We start from the raw sequence: 17,500 nt of genomic DNA on the forward strand, positions 1-17,500 counted from the left end.
GACAAGACAGAGTACTTGATGTTTCATGGACGAGAGGAAAGCGCCAAAAGCACAAATGTCGCTCGTAACAAGCCGATGTCCATGGATTCGTGCCCCAAACTCGAGCACGCCGCGTGGCAAAATGGCGCTCGCCCTCCTTCGTCGCACCGCACGCTGCCTCCGCGCGCTCTGACCCCACGTAAGGTCGATGGCACAAGACCGTCAGGTCGATGATGGGCTTCAGCTGGTTTCTCACAAGGTCCAGCATACAAGTCCAGGCCTGGCCTGTTCACCAGACAAGGCCAAATCGAGGTGCCGGGCTCCGGCAGGCTGGGTCCATGGGATTCCAAGACGTCGTCGAGCCGTGAGGTGAGTAGGGACAGTCAGAGGCTCCGTCGTTTCTCTCTTGCCTTCCCGGCACACACTCGTCTCAAAGCCCGACTGCTCATCCAGCAGATCGCGCCTCGACACCCGTCGATTCTCTCTTGCCTTCCCGGCGCACGCTCGCCTCGTAGCCGACTGCTCAACTCCGTCCTCTCAGTTCTTTCCCACCTTGTCTTTTTCGGGGCGCCCCTTTACAAAGCCGACAAACTCCTCCCCTTCAGTTCCACCTCCTCTTTTTGGCCACTCCCCCTCTCAGCACTGGGCGGAGTCTCGCCCGGAGAGAGGAAGGAAGAAGAAGGATCTCTCGATCCACCACCACTGCAGAAACAAATAACAGCCTGTGACAACTCCCGACACACATGCAACGTCCATTTTACTGAACAGCCAAGCGAAACATGCATTTAATGGGGGATCTGGGATAATACTACATTGAGTAGCCAACTCAGGGTCACTTCCGTAACAATATATATATATATATATATATATATATATATATATATATATATATATATATATATATATATATATATATATATATATATATATATATATATATATATATATATATATATATATATATGTGGGGTGAATATACTGGTTCTGGCTCACTTTTCCCCATGTAAATGAATGGGGGATTTTCAGCGATTCATATTTTTTTCCCTAAAAATAAACCCCCTTTTTATCCCAAGGTATATTTATTTGTCTCCCCTTTTAACCTGGGGACACTTTTTTTTTCAAATAATCCATGCAATAAGATAAAGATTTGTTAAAGGTGATTCGAAAGAAATATCTAAAACGTCTAAGCCTCGGGACACTCTTTATCAAATAACCGATGCATATTGTTTAGCTCACTCATTGAACCTATAAAGATTTGTTCATTCTCAAATTCCTTCAATAGTTTAATTTTCTTTGGAAAAAATATTGAAAAACAAAACATTTGAATCTTTATATTTTTTAAGATACCCCTTTTGTGCCATTACGAAATGATAAACTTCTCTTAATGCTCTTGTTTGACCACCTCCTGAGCCACATATCATTTTGAGATTATAGTAAATTGTTTTTTCATTGTTCAATTGATAACCATCAAAGTTTTCAGTCCATTCAAGGATATTCATTTTTTCTTTGCATCCTCTAACTTACCACTTTTTAAATTGATTCACTTATTTGTTTTATTTACCTTTGTTTTAGTTATTTTTTCAATAAGACTTATTTGATATTTTTCACATTCATTATGTTTTCCATTTATATACCAAGACTGAGATTTTCTCCACTCTTTAGTTTGATTAATACTTGGTTTGACCATTTATATATTGCAAAAAAATGCGGCGGTAGCCCTTAAAAAACCCTAACCCATCTTCCCATCGTTAAAACACAATCTATTCTATTCACTCTATCATACAATATCCATATGGAACACAATCTATTCCATTATCTAAAATAAATCTCTTATCATCAAAGGCTCCTAATGCCTTTTTATTTACTTCTTCACTATATATGTTATGTTTATAACTTCTTATTGTATTCATTTTCCTATATTCTTCTTTCTTATGCATCAAACAATTATAATAATTTCCAAAAGTTATTAATTTCTTTATTACATATTTCTTTATTCCCTTTAACCTCTTATCAATCTGATCACCATACTTATAAGCATATGCCTTTGCTCTCAATCCAATAAACTCACTCATTACTTTTCCACCCAACTCATCCTTAAACTTACCAATAACCTTTTCATTCTTTTTGGAAAATAACTCACTCTTCTTGCTGAAATTACTTGTATCATATACTCCAATATTTTTCTTCATATCTTTATAAACATCATCAGTTTTTATATCTAGGATAAAACTATCAGTGTCCATATACAACAATGAAACATTTTCACCATACTCTTTCTTTAAGTCATTATACAAATAATCATACATCAATATCTTTGATAAATCAAGAACTGCTGTTCCAATATAAATTGGTTTATCCATTACAATACTTTCCTTTTTCATATGAATTGCAGAAAAGTTCTCTGAAAAAACCTCTTCTCTCTCAAAACTTGGTTTATTTATCAATCTCGAAGCTTCTTTCCAAGATGTTGCGAATCTAATGTTTTGCCTGTTTCTAACATTTTCCATCGTCTTTCCAAATACAGCATTATTCATTAATTTATAAAAGTCCCCTTCAAATTTTACTTTTGTATTTGCTCTCATATCTGTATTGAATTGAATATACTTTTTCACCCAAGGACTTTGTTTAAATTTTAAAACTCAATGAATTTTAGCTACTCTCAATCCTTCTCTCAAAAACTGTTTTAAGCTTCTCTGATGCAAAACATATCCCTCTTTATCATAGAATGTTGTTAATAACTTTTCTGTTGATTTACCTTTAATATTAAAACTTTTATGATAATCACTTAACCATTCTTTCTTTGGGGTTTCTTTCTCACATGCAAAAGGAAGATCTTTATGCTTATTATGAAGATCACTCGGGTACCTCAAATCAAGTTCAAAATAATAACCTTCTTCTTCGTCATTCAATTCCTCTTGAGAATAAATAACAATATTCATCAAAGCCTTTTCATAATCCTTTTCTTCCACCCACTCTAATTTACCATAAGGCAGAGATTGAGACATTGCCCATCCATACAAATTATTAGCATCAAAATACATCAAATAATTACTATCTTTTTCACTATCATAATTTGGAAGATATTTATTATTTGCTTTAGCATATCTTTTTGAACATACTTGTGATATTCCACCTCTCTTGGACTTCTCAATCATCAAAAGCATATCAACATCACTGATTAAATCTATATCTTGTTTTGTCATTTTCAACATTGCACTCCAAGCAAAACCAGGAGCTGTGAAATAGTGCGCAGGATCTAATCCATAACAATTTTTATTATGACAGAGTGATCTAAAAGCTTCAAACACATCAGCTAACAATAAAACATGTTTTTAGATATAAATCATGATATTCTCCAAGGTTCTTTATCTTAAATATTTTCCATATTTCTTGTGGGTGTTTATATTCCTTATCACTTATCTCTTCTTCATAAAGGTTATTATAGAAACTTTCTTTTGAAGGAAGTTGTGTTTCTTTAAATCTCATAAATGAATCCATATAATCATAAGGATAAATTCCCTTACTTGTAAGAATTTTCTCTTTACTTTGAATTTCATTCCTTGTTTGAATTTCCTCTCTCGTGAGAATTCCTTCTTTAATCAGAATTTCATCTTTAATCAGAATTTCCTCTTTAGTTTGAATTTCATTCATTGTTCGAATTTTCTTTATAATTAGAATTTCATCTTCAGTTAGAATTTCTTCATTAATTTCCTCATTAATTAGAATTTCCGCTTTACTTTGAATTCTCTCTTTAATCTGAATTTCCTCTTTAGTGAGAATTTCCTCTTTTGGAAAGAATAAATTGAGATTTGGAAAAGAGTCCGTGGAGCTTAGATTTGATGCGAGGTAGGCTAGTGGTGTTCCCATAAACTTGTAAGAATCTAGAAACCTAATACGAGTTAAAGGTTTTGTGAATATCATTTTTGTAAATGAAATATACTTTTGACTTGTGTTTGTTATGGCAGAAATATTCCCTGGTGTTTTTGAAAGTTAATTTATAAATAGATGTGTATCATAGTTGGCGCTGTTGTGAAGAAAGACTGGAATAAAAGAAGGTAATTTATAATTAAGATTACAACAGGAATGAGCGGGACCTCTATATTTACCAGTAAGATGGCAATGATCCCTAACTTTAGACTCCTTAATTTCCCCCTCACAAATATGACAGATATTGTTCTTTCTAAATTCTAATTTTTCTTCTTTGGTTAATTTCATCGGTTCATTTGTTTCTTTTATTAATTTAGTGAGTCTTATACAATCCTTTTCTAATCGTTTTACAAACTCTTGTGAAGCTTTTTTTCCACGATAATGTTCAAGTTTGTTATACTTTTCTCCAACAGATGATTTGATATAATAACAGAAACCACAAGGAATATGTTTTTGATATTTATTTGTATATGATTCTTTTGGATTAGGAGAAGCAGTATTTATCTTTTTAAGGATACACTCAAAATCAGCGTATATCACAAATGGGTGCATGATAGATTTATTATAATCTTCAAAAGAAATCTTTTCACCAGGTTTAGGCATTGTAATTACAGCTGATTTATGATTACTACAATATTTTGAATGTTGTTCTAATCGTTCTTTTGTATGAAATGAATTAAGACATCGCTTACAAGGATATATTTTGTTTGCTGTTCTGAATACCTGAGAAGAGATTAGTCTTGATAAATTATTGATGTATGTGTAATGTGAATTCTTTCCAACACTAAAATATAAAAGATCAATGTGTGTTTCTTCATTTTTATAGTTGTTTGAAATTTTTAATATTTGAACTTTGTTTGTATCCGTTAATCCATATACATTAATAGAAAGATTATTCTTTTTCTCAAATTTAGGAATATCTGTTAGTGGCATTGGGAATTTAAAATCTTTAATGTCCAAGGTATTCTCATATTTCATATACTGTTTTACTCTTTCTGAATTACATTTTGGTGGATGAAAGTGAGCAAGAACAGACCAGAGAAAACATTTATTATCATTGTTCTTTATATTAACAACTGCCTTCTTTAGTTTTATTTCTTTTGGTAATTCAATATAAGAAGAAGCTTTAAGAGGGTTTGATTTTAGATACATATATACATATATATATATACATATATACATATATATATACATATATATATATACATATTTATATATACATATATATATACATATATATACATATATACATATATATATATATACATATATATATATATATATACATATATATATATATATATATATATATATATATATATATATATATATATATATATATATATATACCCAACTTCTTTTGAGGTCACTCGGGAAAGCTTTGACCTGTCTTTCACAAACCGGCTGGCTAGGTCTGACGTTCGACTGAAGGTGGCAGGAATTTGTGATCTATCCAGGATGCCGGTGATAACTCACCTACTCTCCACGAAAGACACCGTCGTGGGATCCTCAACATCCACGAACTGATACTATCAGATGGGACATCCGGCTTAACGTACTTTGTGATGCAACGCCCCCATCTGCAAAACGTGAATTGGACCGGAAAAAGTCGCGTCGGGAATCAAACCGAGACGAGACAGCTGAGAGGTGAATGCACCACCTCTGCAGCACCCTGTGTGATCATTCCAAAATCGATATTATGCAGAGTGTAAAACCATCGTGTGGGAGGAAATGCCCTTTTCATAGCCCCAGTACCGGTGGGATATCGTTCTTAAAAACTGTGTAAAACGGTTCAACGGGTCACGCTCAACCCAGCACGTCTTCATGTTGATCCTCTGTGCTGCAATCTTCCAAAATGCTCAACAAGCAAAACAGCTGAACATGCAGAACTGCTTAACACGCACATTAACAGGGATGCAAACACCCACATCATGTGGGCACACCCAACAACTAGATGTGGTTAATTACAACCCCATTACTATAAAATTAGTGAGTTGCACCGTCTGCTGGAATTGCCTCCTTTCAGATATTATGGTCATCCAGGTGAGCCCACCTTGTGCAGTGATATTGTGCCATGTATCTATATGATGTCCTTCCTGCTGGAAGTTTCACTTTTTATGTGTACAGTTGTAATAATTACACATCTGGGAGAATGTGGCTGACAGGATGACCTACAGGTACGCACCATCACCTCGAAGTTCTCTGGCCTGGGTTTGAATCCCGACCCAGCTGTGAACTGTCATCCCTGTGTTTTCACAGGCAGGGTGCTTCATCAATGTGTGTGCCGTCCCTTCTCTCGGATGGTCGTTAAACTGGGTGCCCCGTCTGCTGGCATTAGTTGGTGGACATTAAACATGCCACAGTGTCCTTCCTGAAGAGTAGGCGAGCTATCGCAGGCACTATGAACGAAACAGAAATAGTAATTTGAACGAAACAAAACTATGTACAAAACGTCCACCAGTTTCAGGCCAAAGGAGTGGGATGTGCTATAACCAACAGAGGGCACTGCATCTTCGGCACAGCCGTGCCCTCAGCCAACGATGTTACCCCACAACCTTGCGCTGGGAGAATAGCCAAAAAGTCCACGCACAAGTCAGAGTTTGAATCTCGACGTGGCTCTAAACCCTCATCATGGTGATGTGTGTGTGTGTCGTCCCTCGGATGGACGTTAAACTGGACATCCTCTACCGACCAGCATTAGTTGACGTTAAACATCCCACGGCGTCTTTGCGAAGAGTACGTGATTCGTCACCGGCAACCTGGGCAAGTTCGATCACCCTGCACCGATTGGCAACTTGCAAGGCAATGGCAACCGACCCTGCAAAATTCTCACCCTAACTTCGGGACTCCTTCGGCAGCACCGACGCTGCGTGACGAGTATGATCCATTTATGACGTTGAATCAAATGTTGATCCATTGATGACGTTGAATCGAATGTTGATCCATTGTTTCCTGTATGTTACATGACTAGTTGATTTCCCAGTCTGGTGAAGCATAAAATCGCTGTTTGTCAGCCACCATAACCCGCTGCTTCTGTTCCCTTCCGTGGGGGGGGGGGGGGGGCAACGGTGAAGCACACCTACCAGGTGGGAATGTGGCTTCCTTGTTCCGACCTGCACGAGGGCACACCGGACCAACGCGTGAACGTGCTCGAGCTGTTCGCCGGTAAAAAGGGTGTCCTCTTTGGTGTTCCTGGTGCGTTCACCCCTGGCTGTCATATGGTATGCTGTGCATGCTTTGTGAGGGGGTCATCTCCCTCGTACTCGGACATGCGGCATTGCTCGAAATCAACTTCTTTTTCTTCGACTTTTACCTTTGGTCAAGGTCAAGCGTCGACCTCACGACTAAATTCTTCATTTGCAGGCTCACCTGCCAGGCTATGTTCAAAACTTCCACCGGTTTCAGGCTAAAGGAGTGGATGTGATCGCCTGTGTCTCTGTCAATGATGCCTACGTTATGAGTGCATGGGGATTGGCCCATGGAGCAGAAGGGAAGGTAAGGTTGAACACAATGAAGCACTAAAAAAGGCTTTTGTTTCCCAAGCAGGTAAAGCATTCCTCACGATAAGTTAAACTGAGTTCTCATTTCAAGTGCAACTGAATGACGGAGGTCAAAAAATAGGGGGCAGTAGTTCGTGTGAAGCCGAAGATGCCGTGTGTGCACGTGCAATGAGAGAACCATTATCATGTATGAAGTGTGTGTTTGTCATCAGGAGGAGACAGGTGTCATCTCATTCAGAATAGCTAGGGTAAGGTGTCTAATCCCTTCCATTCCCCCATGTTGAACTGGGTGAGTCCGGGTAAGAGGAAGGGAGAGCGTTTGGGAGGTGGGCCTTAGTTTAATGGGCGAGATTTGATTTGCAAACGTGCTTGAGGGTGGGGCATTAGAGCAGGGGGCACCATGAGGCCTGATTGAAGGAACATCTGGACCAAGATTGGTGCGAAAAAAGTCCTGTGGCCAGAGATTGGTTAACTTCCTCAAGTGGGGCCAGAGATTTGTGGCACTCTCTCACAGCAGGCAGGTCAGTGGACTTTGTCTTGTCCCGTGTTCTCTCGAGCCCCCCCCCCCTTCCCCATGTCTGCCCCTCCCCCCCCCCCCCCCCGCCGCTGCAAAATACAACGGGGTGGAAGGGATACAGGCCCCAGCAAACACCATCATGGCACACCTAAATTAGGGTTTACAATACATCAATTCTAAAAATGCAAATTAAGATATAACTAATAAGCCAATTAAATATGTCATGCTTAAAAATCCATTATCACATGTGTACCGATGTGTGTTTGTAAATATATATATATATATATATATATATATATATATATATATATATATATATATATATATATATATATATATATATATATATTTGTAATTATATACTGTATGTTGTTTTGGTTTTTGAAAACTTACCCCAAAGGGAGAGGATACATGGACACGTAGGTGACCCGAAGATCAGTTATTTCATTCGTCTTTGTATAGATAGTCCTTGGTCCCTTGTCAAAAGGCTATTTGGGGGGCATGCATTGGTTCGACTGTATTTGTCCCACGTAATGTCTCCCCCTCCCCCTCTCTTACTTTCAATCTTCATTCCTTCACACCATCGTTCTGTTCAATCCCTCTGTTTTACTTTCAATAATCTCTGCAGTACCCCATCAGCCCATTTCAACGGTCCACCAATAATCACCCCTCCATCAAACAACTTTTCAACGGTCCCTCCTTCACCCCATCGGTCTTACCTTCAATCCCGCAGCCATTTGGTAATCCCTGTCGTGCGGGGTTCCTTTCCATGTTCCCTCCCATCCGCGCATTGCTTGATAACCTACTGGGTGCTCGCATGCATGTTCATGGCGCTTGGTGCTCGGTGTGGCCGACGAGGCACCACAGCACTTCTTGCAGGTGTGGTACAGTGCAAAACAGTGTGACTGGGTGTTTTCCGTGCGAAGGAGGGGGCTGGGGGCTCTCGTTGCGGCTTTGCGCCCGTAACGGGCAGGGTGGGGGCTTTGTTGAAACTTCCCTCAGAATGGTGTGGCAATTTCCACCAGGGAAGTCATGCTCCCACCCATGAAGAAGAGGCAGAAAAGCAAGAGAATGACTCCTGACAAGCTCATGGGAGCAGGGACTTCGATCGCTCATGACCAGATGGCTCAGAAAGCAGACACAGAAGGCTACGGGAAGCAGAAAGGAGAAACGAACGGGACAAGCTCGCCTGAGAAGGCTCGTGAGGGAAGGAACCAAAACGTGTGAGGGAAAACAAAGGAAAGTTTCACGAGCAGTTGGTGTCGAGCTTCTGTGAAAAAAGAACACTCCTTCCATCCGCATCATCCTGCCCTCTCGATCCTGTCAGCCATGAATCCATGAATTAGAAGGGTTGTCCACATACTTTTGGCCATATAATGCATGTGGCACAACTTGAAGATTGCTGTCCATCAATGCTCTCCACACAACTTGACTGAGCTTGAACAGTTTTGTACAGAACAATGGGCAAATATTGCCCAATGAAGGTGTGCAAAGTTGGTAGAGACCAATCCCAACAGACTCTGCTGGAATTGCTGTCAAAGGTGCTTCTACAAAGTTTTAACTCAGGAGGATGGACACTTTCCAACTACGATATTCCAGTTTTGTATTTTTAATTATTTTTCTGAAATTTGTAGAATTTGTTTTTTCACTTGGAAGTTGTGTGTTACAATGTGCAAGTAAAGGTGGAACATGTCTGATTTAATGTAATTTAATTCCAGCTCAGAAGGCAACAAAAGGTCAAAATTTTGAAAGGGGGTGTGGACTTTCTATTGGCACTGTACAGGTACCCCAAGACTTCCTATAGGCACCCAATGCTCATTGTGCTTTCTCTCCAATTATATATACACCACCGGTCAAAAGTTTTAGAACACCCCCATTTTTCCAGTTTTTAGAGAAATTTAAGCAGTTTAATGTTTCAATGTACTCTGAAATTAAAGCATAGAACAAATAAACAATTGCTGATAAAAATTAAATCATGCAATCGTTTTGTTGAACAAAATTTAATCTAAATTTTTGACTCATCAAAGTAGCCAACTTTTGCAGATATAACAGCCGAACATACTCGTGGCATTCTTTCTCCCATGGAAATCAAATATTGTTCGGAAAGTTCTTCCCAACACTGTTGCAGAAGTTCCCACAAATGTGTTGCACTTGTAGGTTGCTTTGCTTTCACCCTTCTGTCCAGTTCATCCCAAAACAGCTCAATGGGGTTTAAGTCTGGAGACTGTGCTGGCCATTCCATGATTTGAAGCCTTCCGTCTTGTTCTTTTCTTCTAAGGTAGTTCTGACATAGCCTGGAGGTATGTTTTGGGTCGTTATCTTGCTGAAGGATGAACCCCTGACAAACTAGGCGTAGACCAGAGGATATTGTATGGCACTGCACAATGCTGTGGTAGCCCTTTTGGTTCAGGGTGCCAGTCACTCTGTGCAAGTCGCCGACTCTGGATCCAACAAAAAAGCCCCAGATCATCATGCTTCCTCCTCCATGTATGACAGTCGGTGTCACACACTGAGGAACCATCCTTTCGCCAACTCGACAGCGTACAAAAACCCTGCGTGATGAACCGAAGATTTCAAATTTTGATCCATCTTCCTTCTTCCATCCATAAGACCTTCTTCCAGTTTTCAATAGACCACTGGCGGTGCTTCATGTCCCAGGAAAACCTCTTTTTCTTATTTTGCCATCTTAGCAATGGCTTTCTTACTGCCACTCGACCTGTCAAACCTGAAGATCGAAGTCTTCTGTTCACAGTTGAAACCGAGACTTCCTTACTTCGGCCAATGTTAAGCTGTGCTTGAAGCTGCTGTCCTGTGTGCCGCCTATCACGTAACCTGTTGACTCTCAGAAACTTGTCTTCTGATTGGTTTGTGGCTTTGAGCCTGCCAGACCTCTTCCTATCGGAGTTTCCTCCAGTTTCCAAGTGCCTTTTAATGTTGCAGGAAACTGTACTCACTGACACCTTGGCTTCTTTGCAATTTCTCAAAAGGAAAGACCTACACTTTTAAGGGTTATAATCGTCTGTCTGTCTTCCTTTGTTAATTGTTTTTTTTCTCACCATTATGATAGCAATATACTACTTCCTGCAGTGCAATATTGTCCAAATAATGCTTCAGAGGGTGAAGCAACACAGTCTGTTCCAACACTGCTTTTATATAAACAGAGGGTTTGTAACTAATCAACAAAAGTTGGGACACCTGTAGGAATTGTTTGCATCAACTTTCAAGGCTTGATTTACTACCATTGCTGCAGAACAGCTGCAGTTGCAAACCCATTACTTGTTCCCTGAAAAGGGCTTTTTTAACAACTCTGAAATTTACATTATTTTTCAGTTTTTGGTAACCTAAACTTTTTTTTTTAACCTCTGACAGTTTACCACTAAGCTTTGTACCATTTCAGGTTATTCACTGGAATTGAACTGCTTAAATTTCAGTAAAAACTCGAAAAATGGGGGTGTTCTAAAACTTTTGCCCGGTAGTGTGTAGAAACACACATACGTGCATACATTAAATATACATATATATTGTTGCGGTATTCGCGCCCGCCGGCGTGCTGACGGCCACGTAACTCGAATCGCGGCACGTCGCCCACCGGACGGACAATCCAGTCGTGACCCTCTCGGACTAACGCCGGGAACCAGTCACGGGTGGACCTTTCGGTCTCACCGCGATCGAGCCAATCAGCCCCCGCGTGGGATAGGGTTGCTCGCCAAATTCGACCTACCTAAGTACCCACGCGGAGGGTAGACCGGGCGATCGCACCTCGCCGCAGGTCGACTTCGGACACGGGCCACTTAAGCGACCCGTTCCGTACTATCAGAATAACCGAGCGGTGTTATCGTCGACCTCGACGGTTCGATTAATTATCGGGCGTATTCAGCCCACTACCAACCCTTTACGTGAAGCAAGATGAGGATTCAATGGGAGAAATGACGAAGCGAAGCGGGAAACAGTTCAACACAAAGCACATTTATTCGCGGCACACGGGAAGCACACATATACAATTCCACCAAAAGCACACAGAAAAGAAAAACAATTCCATTTACACAAAAAGCAAATATAAAAGCGAAAACACAATGCAGAGCTAATACCGACTACCGAGCACACGGCAACACTTATACAATTCTACTTCACAGACGGCGCCGACAACACATACCCAAAACCAAGGAAAGAATACCCTCAAGGATGAGGCGGGCCTGAGGCCGAGACCGGGTCGCGCCTACCCGTCTGGTGATGAGACGCGGAGCGGCGATGGCGCCCCAACCCCGCGGGCCTCGCGGGCAGTGTCTGGCAGGGGGTGGGAAAGGGGCCCCCTTGGTCGCACTATCTCAGCGCGGGGGAAACAGGAGGGGGTTGCTGATGCTCGGGGTATAGAGGATCTTTATTATGTGCGACGAGCGTCTCCACCTCGGCCAGGTCGCGCTGTCGGCCTCCCTCGGGTGCAGCTTCCTGCACGACGCGAGCACCCCCTCGTCTGGTGTCGCCGCCTTTCCACAGCTCGTCCCCTCCGTTCCGACTCCAACGCACACGACGAGCAGCTCCACCGCCCGCGAAGTCTTGACCCTCTGCTTCCGACTCTCCTACTCTCCGCCTCTGGACTCTCCGACTCTCGACTCTCCGACTCTGGACTCTCCTACTCACTTACTCTTCTTTGGACTCTCCTCTTCTGACTGACGAACACGGTCCTTTTATCCCCCCGTAGCTTCGCCTTTGACCCCCTCCCTTTGACCTTTCACCTCGCTCCCCATTGGCCCGAGAAAAAGTGGGCGTGAAGGCTTTTTGATCCACAAATTTGCATATATCAATCGTCCTGGAGGCGGGGCCAAATCGCCCCTCGCTCACCGATTGGACGGCAAAAAGTGGGCGTGTGTCGTTTTTGATCCGTTTTTGAAGCACAAAATCCGTGATTTTGTACACGCTGTTCGGCGCGCGCCCTGCACGAGTCCAACACCGGTACCCACAGGTGGCGCAAGAACGGTGGCGATGCGACGGTTGCGAAGTGTGACGTGAAGGTCGTGGCGGTTGTGGTGAAGCGGCGTTGTGGTTGGTGGTTGATGTTGTGATTGTGGTGGTAATCATGGCGGTTGGTCCAAATTAAAGATAGTAAAAGAAAAACGGCTATCCTGAAGAGTCGCAGCACGCATAAATGACATGTATTCCCACTAGACAACGGGTTTGGGCCTAACTACACATGCACTTACCGAGATACCTCACCTAAGGGACCTGAATGGTGGTTTGCGAATTTGGTAACCACAACACTACCCCCTCCCCTTTTTACAGACTCGTCCCGAGTCGTCAAATTTTCGTGTGCCATCATGTGTAGTTTTCCCCTAGTACATTTTACCTACGGATCCCTGAGTGCGACATTCATGGTATTCGTGTCCCCAAAATAAATAACCTGAGGGCTGCGTAACTACCTAAACAAACTCACTCACACGGACGACTTAAATAAAATTGCCGGCGCTAAGACAAACATGCCGGGGGCGCACTCATATGTACAGTACATCTTAACCTTAACTTACAACTTTTACACGAAACCATGGCCCAGGATCATTGAACTCTGCAAAAGAAAAGCAGTTAGCAGGGAGCCAGGCTGCCCGCATGCAGTCTCTGACTCAAACAATGCAGGTGACAGGGAACGTGGCTGGCTGCTCACACGCAGTCCAAGGCCTTCCCTTTTGAACTGAACGCAGTGAACCACAACGGTGCATGGGCTGCACAACGCAGTCTCCGTGCCAGCTCAAGTGGCACACGCAATGAACACAAACACGGTGCACGGGCCGCCACTGCAGGCCCGTGTTGTAGCTGCCAACAGGGCAGTTCTCGCAGCTTGCAAACTGTTGCCTTGCGGATCCTGGCGCACATGGAAATGAACAGGGGGGGGGGGCAAAACAAAAATTGAACGGGGCTGGTGAACGTGGGCAGTGGGCATGGCATGGCAAAGGCAGCAGGCAAACACAGCCCGCAGAAGAAGGCCGCTGCAGGCAAACACAGCCGGCAGATGAACTGGCCGGCACAGGCCTTGAAGAAAAAACAGCCAGCCGGCAGATGAAGTGGGCCGGCACAGGCCTTGCAGCACAGCAGCTGCAGACGATCCAGCCGGCACAGACCTTGCAGCAAAATAACAGCTGCCGATGAAGTTGGCCGGCACAGGCCTTGCAGAAAAAAAACAGCCAGCCGATGAAGCTGGCCAGCCTTTGCCGTTCAGTGGAGGTTGGTGGAGGGGGTGCGGTGGTGCTGGCCACTCGGAAGGCGGGCTCGGACCTACCTACCTGTCTCCCTCCCACCTATCGCCTTTGCCTGTCACTGTACATACCCACTCCCTTAATTTGTCAAACCCCAATTTAGCCCCCTTAATTTTTTTGTTGTTTTTATTTTTACTTCCCCATTATAAATCGTCCCCTAACCCCCTTTATCGTCCTTGTTCGGCTAACCTATCCTGTCACCTAGCCTACTCCCAACCCCTACGTTCCCTTCCCGGAGGGAAACAAGGGAGAGCTAACGTCCTGTGTCGAGGCCCAACGAAGCCTCAGAATGGCCTCCCCAGAGTTCGGCGATCTAACCCAAAGTGGGTCCAGCGGCCCACAACGACAGCGAGGGGATGGATGGTGCGGAGGGGTACATCTCCTAATCTACCCTAACCATTTAACTGTTAAACTACCCCGGGGCTTTCAACAAGCGCCTCTCGCTTAAACTATTGGTTCTAACAACCCAGATTCCCGTCGCCTGTGTTGGTGTCCTCACAATTTCGGGCCTCGCCCCCCCAATTTTCTCTCCGTGCCCTCACACGGTCTCCTGGCTGGGACACGTGGCTCCCTTTGGCAGGCACGACCCTCTGCCGAATCTCCCGCTATGGCACCCCGGGCACTACACTGCCTCCGAGCCTACCAGCTCCCTAACACCGGGGAGTGCCCCCATGGCACCTCCCCTGAAACGCACACGTGGCAGGCCGGCCTCCCGGGCCCCTTTCCGAGGGTCACCCGTGCCCACAACACTGCCCACGCGGCTAATGGCGCCCCGGGCCTCCGCACCAAGCAGGCGCACCCGTGCCCAATACTCTATCCCGGCCCCCCATGGGCCCATGGCCTACCGCGGCCGACTAGCCTGGTGCCCGGGGTACCCACTCAGCGATACTCACCTTTCGCAGCCACGCTCCCAAGCCCGTCAACAGGGCTCCTGCACCCCTCCAAATGGGTCTCGAGCCTACATTCCCACCAACAGCAAAACGACCTCCATTTTTGTTAATTTGACTAACCCAGCTAACTCACTCTACACTGACCCCGGGGGTCCCTTGGGCGGGAGTCACTCCTCCCCCCAATCACTCATCGCACCATGCATTCCCCATTCACTCCACACACACAGACCCGCTGGCCTCACTCACTCAACAAGTACTCACCTCACAACCCACAACTCTTCAACACACTCACCACTGAACTCTGCCATCCTTCTATCTACATCCCCTAACTAACTCGTGCTCCCACGTCGTCCCTTAAACTATAGCACATTCCATTTAACACTACGTAGCTAAACTACGTCCCCTCTACACATTCACTGTCAGTCACTGTCTCCAAAATAATCCCATTTTATTTCCCAACCTAAAGCTCACCTAAATCCCTCTACCTAATCCATTCCACGGACTCCATGAGGACTTACCCCTGCCCCATGAAGTCGGTCTAACTAAGCTAACCCTTCCCCCTAACTAGTTTCCATCCTGTGCCCAGGTAAGGGGGTCTTCCACCCCTTGCCCAGGAATCCTCTGCACCCGAAAGTGAGGCTTACTGTTCTTTTTTTTTTTTTTTTTTTTTCCATGCGCAGCACCTGCGCGGCAACTCAGAGCTCGCGCACTTTGCACCTGCCCGTGTACGTCATGCAGCTGCACGTGTTCCTCGTCCCTCCTTGGACGGTACCATCCGGCAGAGATACCCCTCCTGCCGGATTCCAACCCCACGTGCAGCCATGGCGTCACCGTGCGCATAAAAAGAAAAAACACAAGCCCCACGTCTCGAGGGGTTCCCCACGCGAACACATGTGCTTTGCCCGTTGGAGCTTAACACACACGATCGCGTGGAGAACCCGTCCGGTCCAAATCCGTATCCTGCCTAAACTTTGTCCGTCCGCGGGATCGGCAAATCCACCGCGTGCGTTTCCGGACCGGGACTTCACTCTCGCAAGCGAGCACGTGGTGGTCTCGTGCGTTGCACAGCACGAACCTCGTGCTCGCGGCTGGGTGAACCCGGCACGGTCCCCGAAACAACTACAGCCGCTACTCGGCTTTCTTTCATCTGTCGTCGTCGTCGTCGCCATTCAACCCACGCACACCTGCGTGTTACGACGCACACAGTCCACTCCATCACATTCACACGGGGAGACGCGGCTGCGTGCTCCCGCATGCCAACCGACATCTCCCTCACATACCGCTTTCTCACACACACGGTCTCCCTTGCACACAGCAACCTTGCACACGGCCGTTCACTCACGCGTGCGGGGGCACTCACCCGCGGTGCCTCACTCGCACTCCGTGCCTCATCCACACACGCGGGGGCACTCAACCGCGGTGCCTCATCCACACTCCGTGCCTCATCCACACTGGCCGTTTCATCCACACACGCGGGGGCACTAACCCGCGGTGCCTCACTCACACTGGCCGTTTCACTCACACACACGGCCTCACTCACACACGGTGCCTCACCCACACCCGGCGTGCTGGGAAGCACGCACTCTGGCACCATCGCCACCACACCACTCACACACGGGGTCGCTTCCACACACGGGGACGCACTCACCCCTTGCACCACACACACAGGGACAACCACACTGGGGATTCGTGTCCCCACAAGGGTCTCCGGGGCCTCTACACCCCCCAAGCTCTCCGTGCACTCGTTCACAGCACCCGTCCCCTCAACCTCGCAAAACACGACCGAACTCACCTGGTCGTGACTCGCCTCAAGGGGGCATACTCCCTCCCCTCGTTCCTGGAGGAGGCCACCCAGGTGCTCGCACTGGGTCTCCACCCAGTCCACCAGCTCACCCCCATTATCCTCCACTACCTCCGTGTGTGTGTGTGCGTCACTTACCCCGTCTTCATCGTGTTGTCTCTCTATTTTTTCTGTCTCCCGTGTCTCTATACATTTTATTCTTTCTGTCGTCGTCACCTCGTGTAGTCCTTCCTCTATTTTTTCTATCTCCAGTGTCTCTGCCAACTCTTCACCCTTTACCTCCCTTGTCTCAACTATTATTTCCTTTGTCACGGCCTTCATGCCCGCCTGCAGGCATCGGCCCATGTTCTGCGTCTCACCCCGGAACTTTTTCATTTCCTCCTTCATGTTTGCTTCCATTCCGTTTATTTGCTTGTTCATTTCGTTTTTCATTTCATTTGTATTTGTATCCATCTTTTCGTTCATGCCTTTCATTTCGTTTGTATTTGTATCCATCTTTTCGTTCATGCCTTTCATTTCGTTTGTATTTGTATCCATCTTTTCGTTCATGCCTTTCATTTCGTTTGTATTTGTATCCATCTTTTCGTTCATTTGTTGTGTATTCGCATCCATTCTCGCTGTCATTGCCGCCAGCATGGCGCAGA

The 17,500-nt window shown here is 45.0% G+C and overlaps 1 protein-coding gene across 1 annotated transcript in view; it reads left to right on the forward strand.

Annotated features, from left to right (window-relative positions):
• Positions 1-6,427: 6,427 nt before the first annotated feature.
• Positions 6,428-17,500, forward strand: part of PRDX5 (peroxiredoxin 5) — a 30,410-nt gene continuing 19,337 nt past the window's right edge. The window contains exons 1-3 of the mRNA XM_085889354.1: positions 6,428-6,783; positions 6,993-7,127; positions 7,270-7,401. Coding sequence (XP_085745480.1) covers positions 6,999-7,127; positions 7,270-7,401 — 261 coding nt within the window. The 5' untranslated portion in view covers positions 6,428-6,783; positions 6,993-6,998. The remainder of the gene's footprint in view (positions 6,784-6,992; positions 7,128-7,269; positions 7,402-17,500) is intronic.

This window comes from Eptatretus burgeri, chromosome 7 (assembly GCF_056783735.1).
Source record: "Eptatretus burgeri isolate ZD-2024b chromosome 7, Ebu_testis_v1, whole genome shotgun sequence".
NCBI classification, from domain to species: domain Eukaryota; kingdom Metazoa; phylum Chordata; class Myxini; order Myxiniformes; family Myxinidae; genus Eptatretus; species Eptatretus burgeri.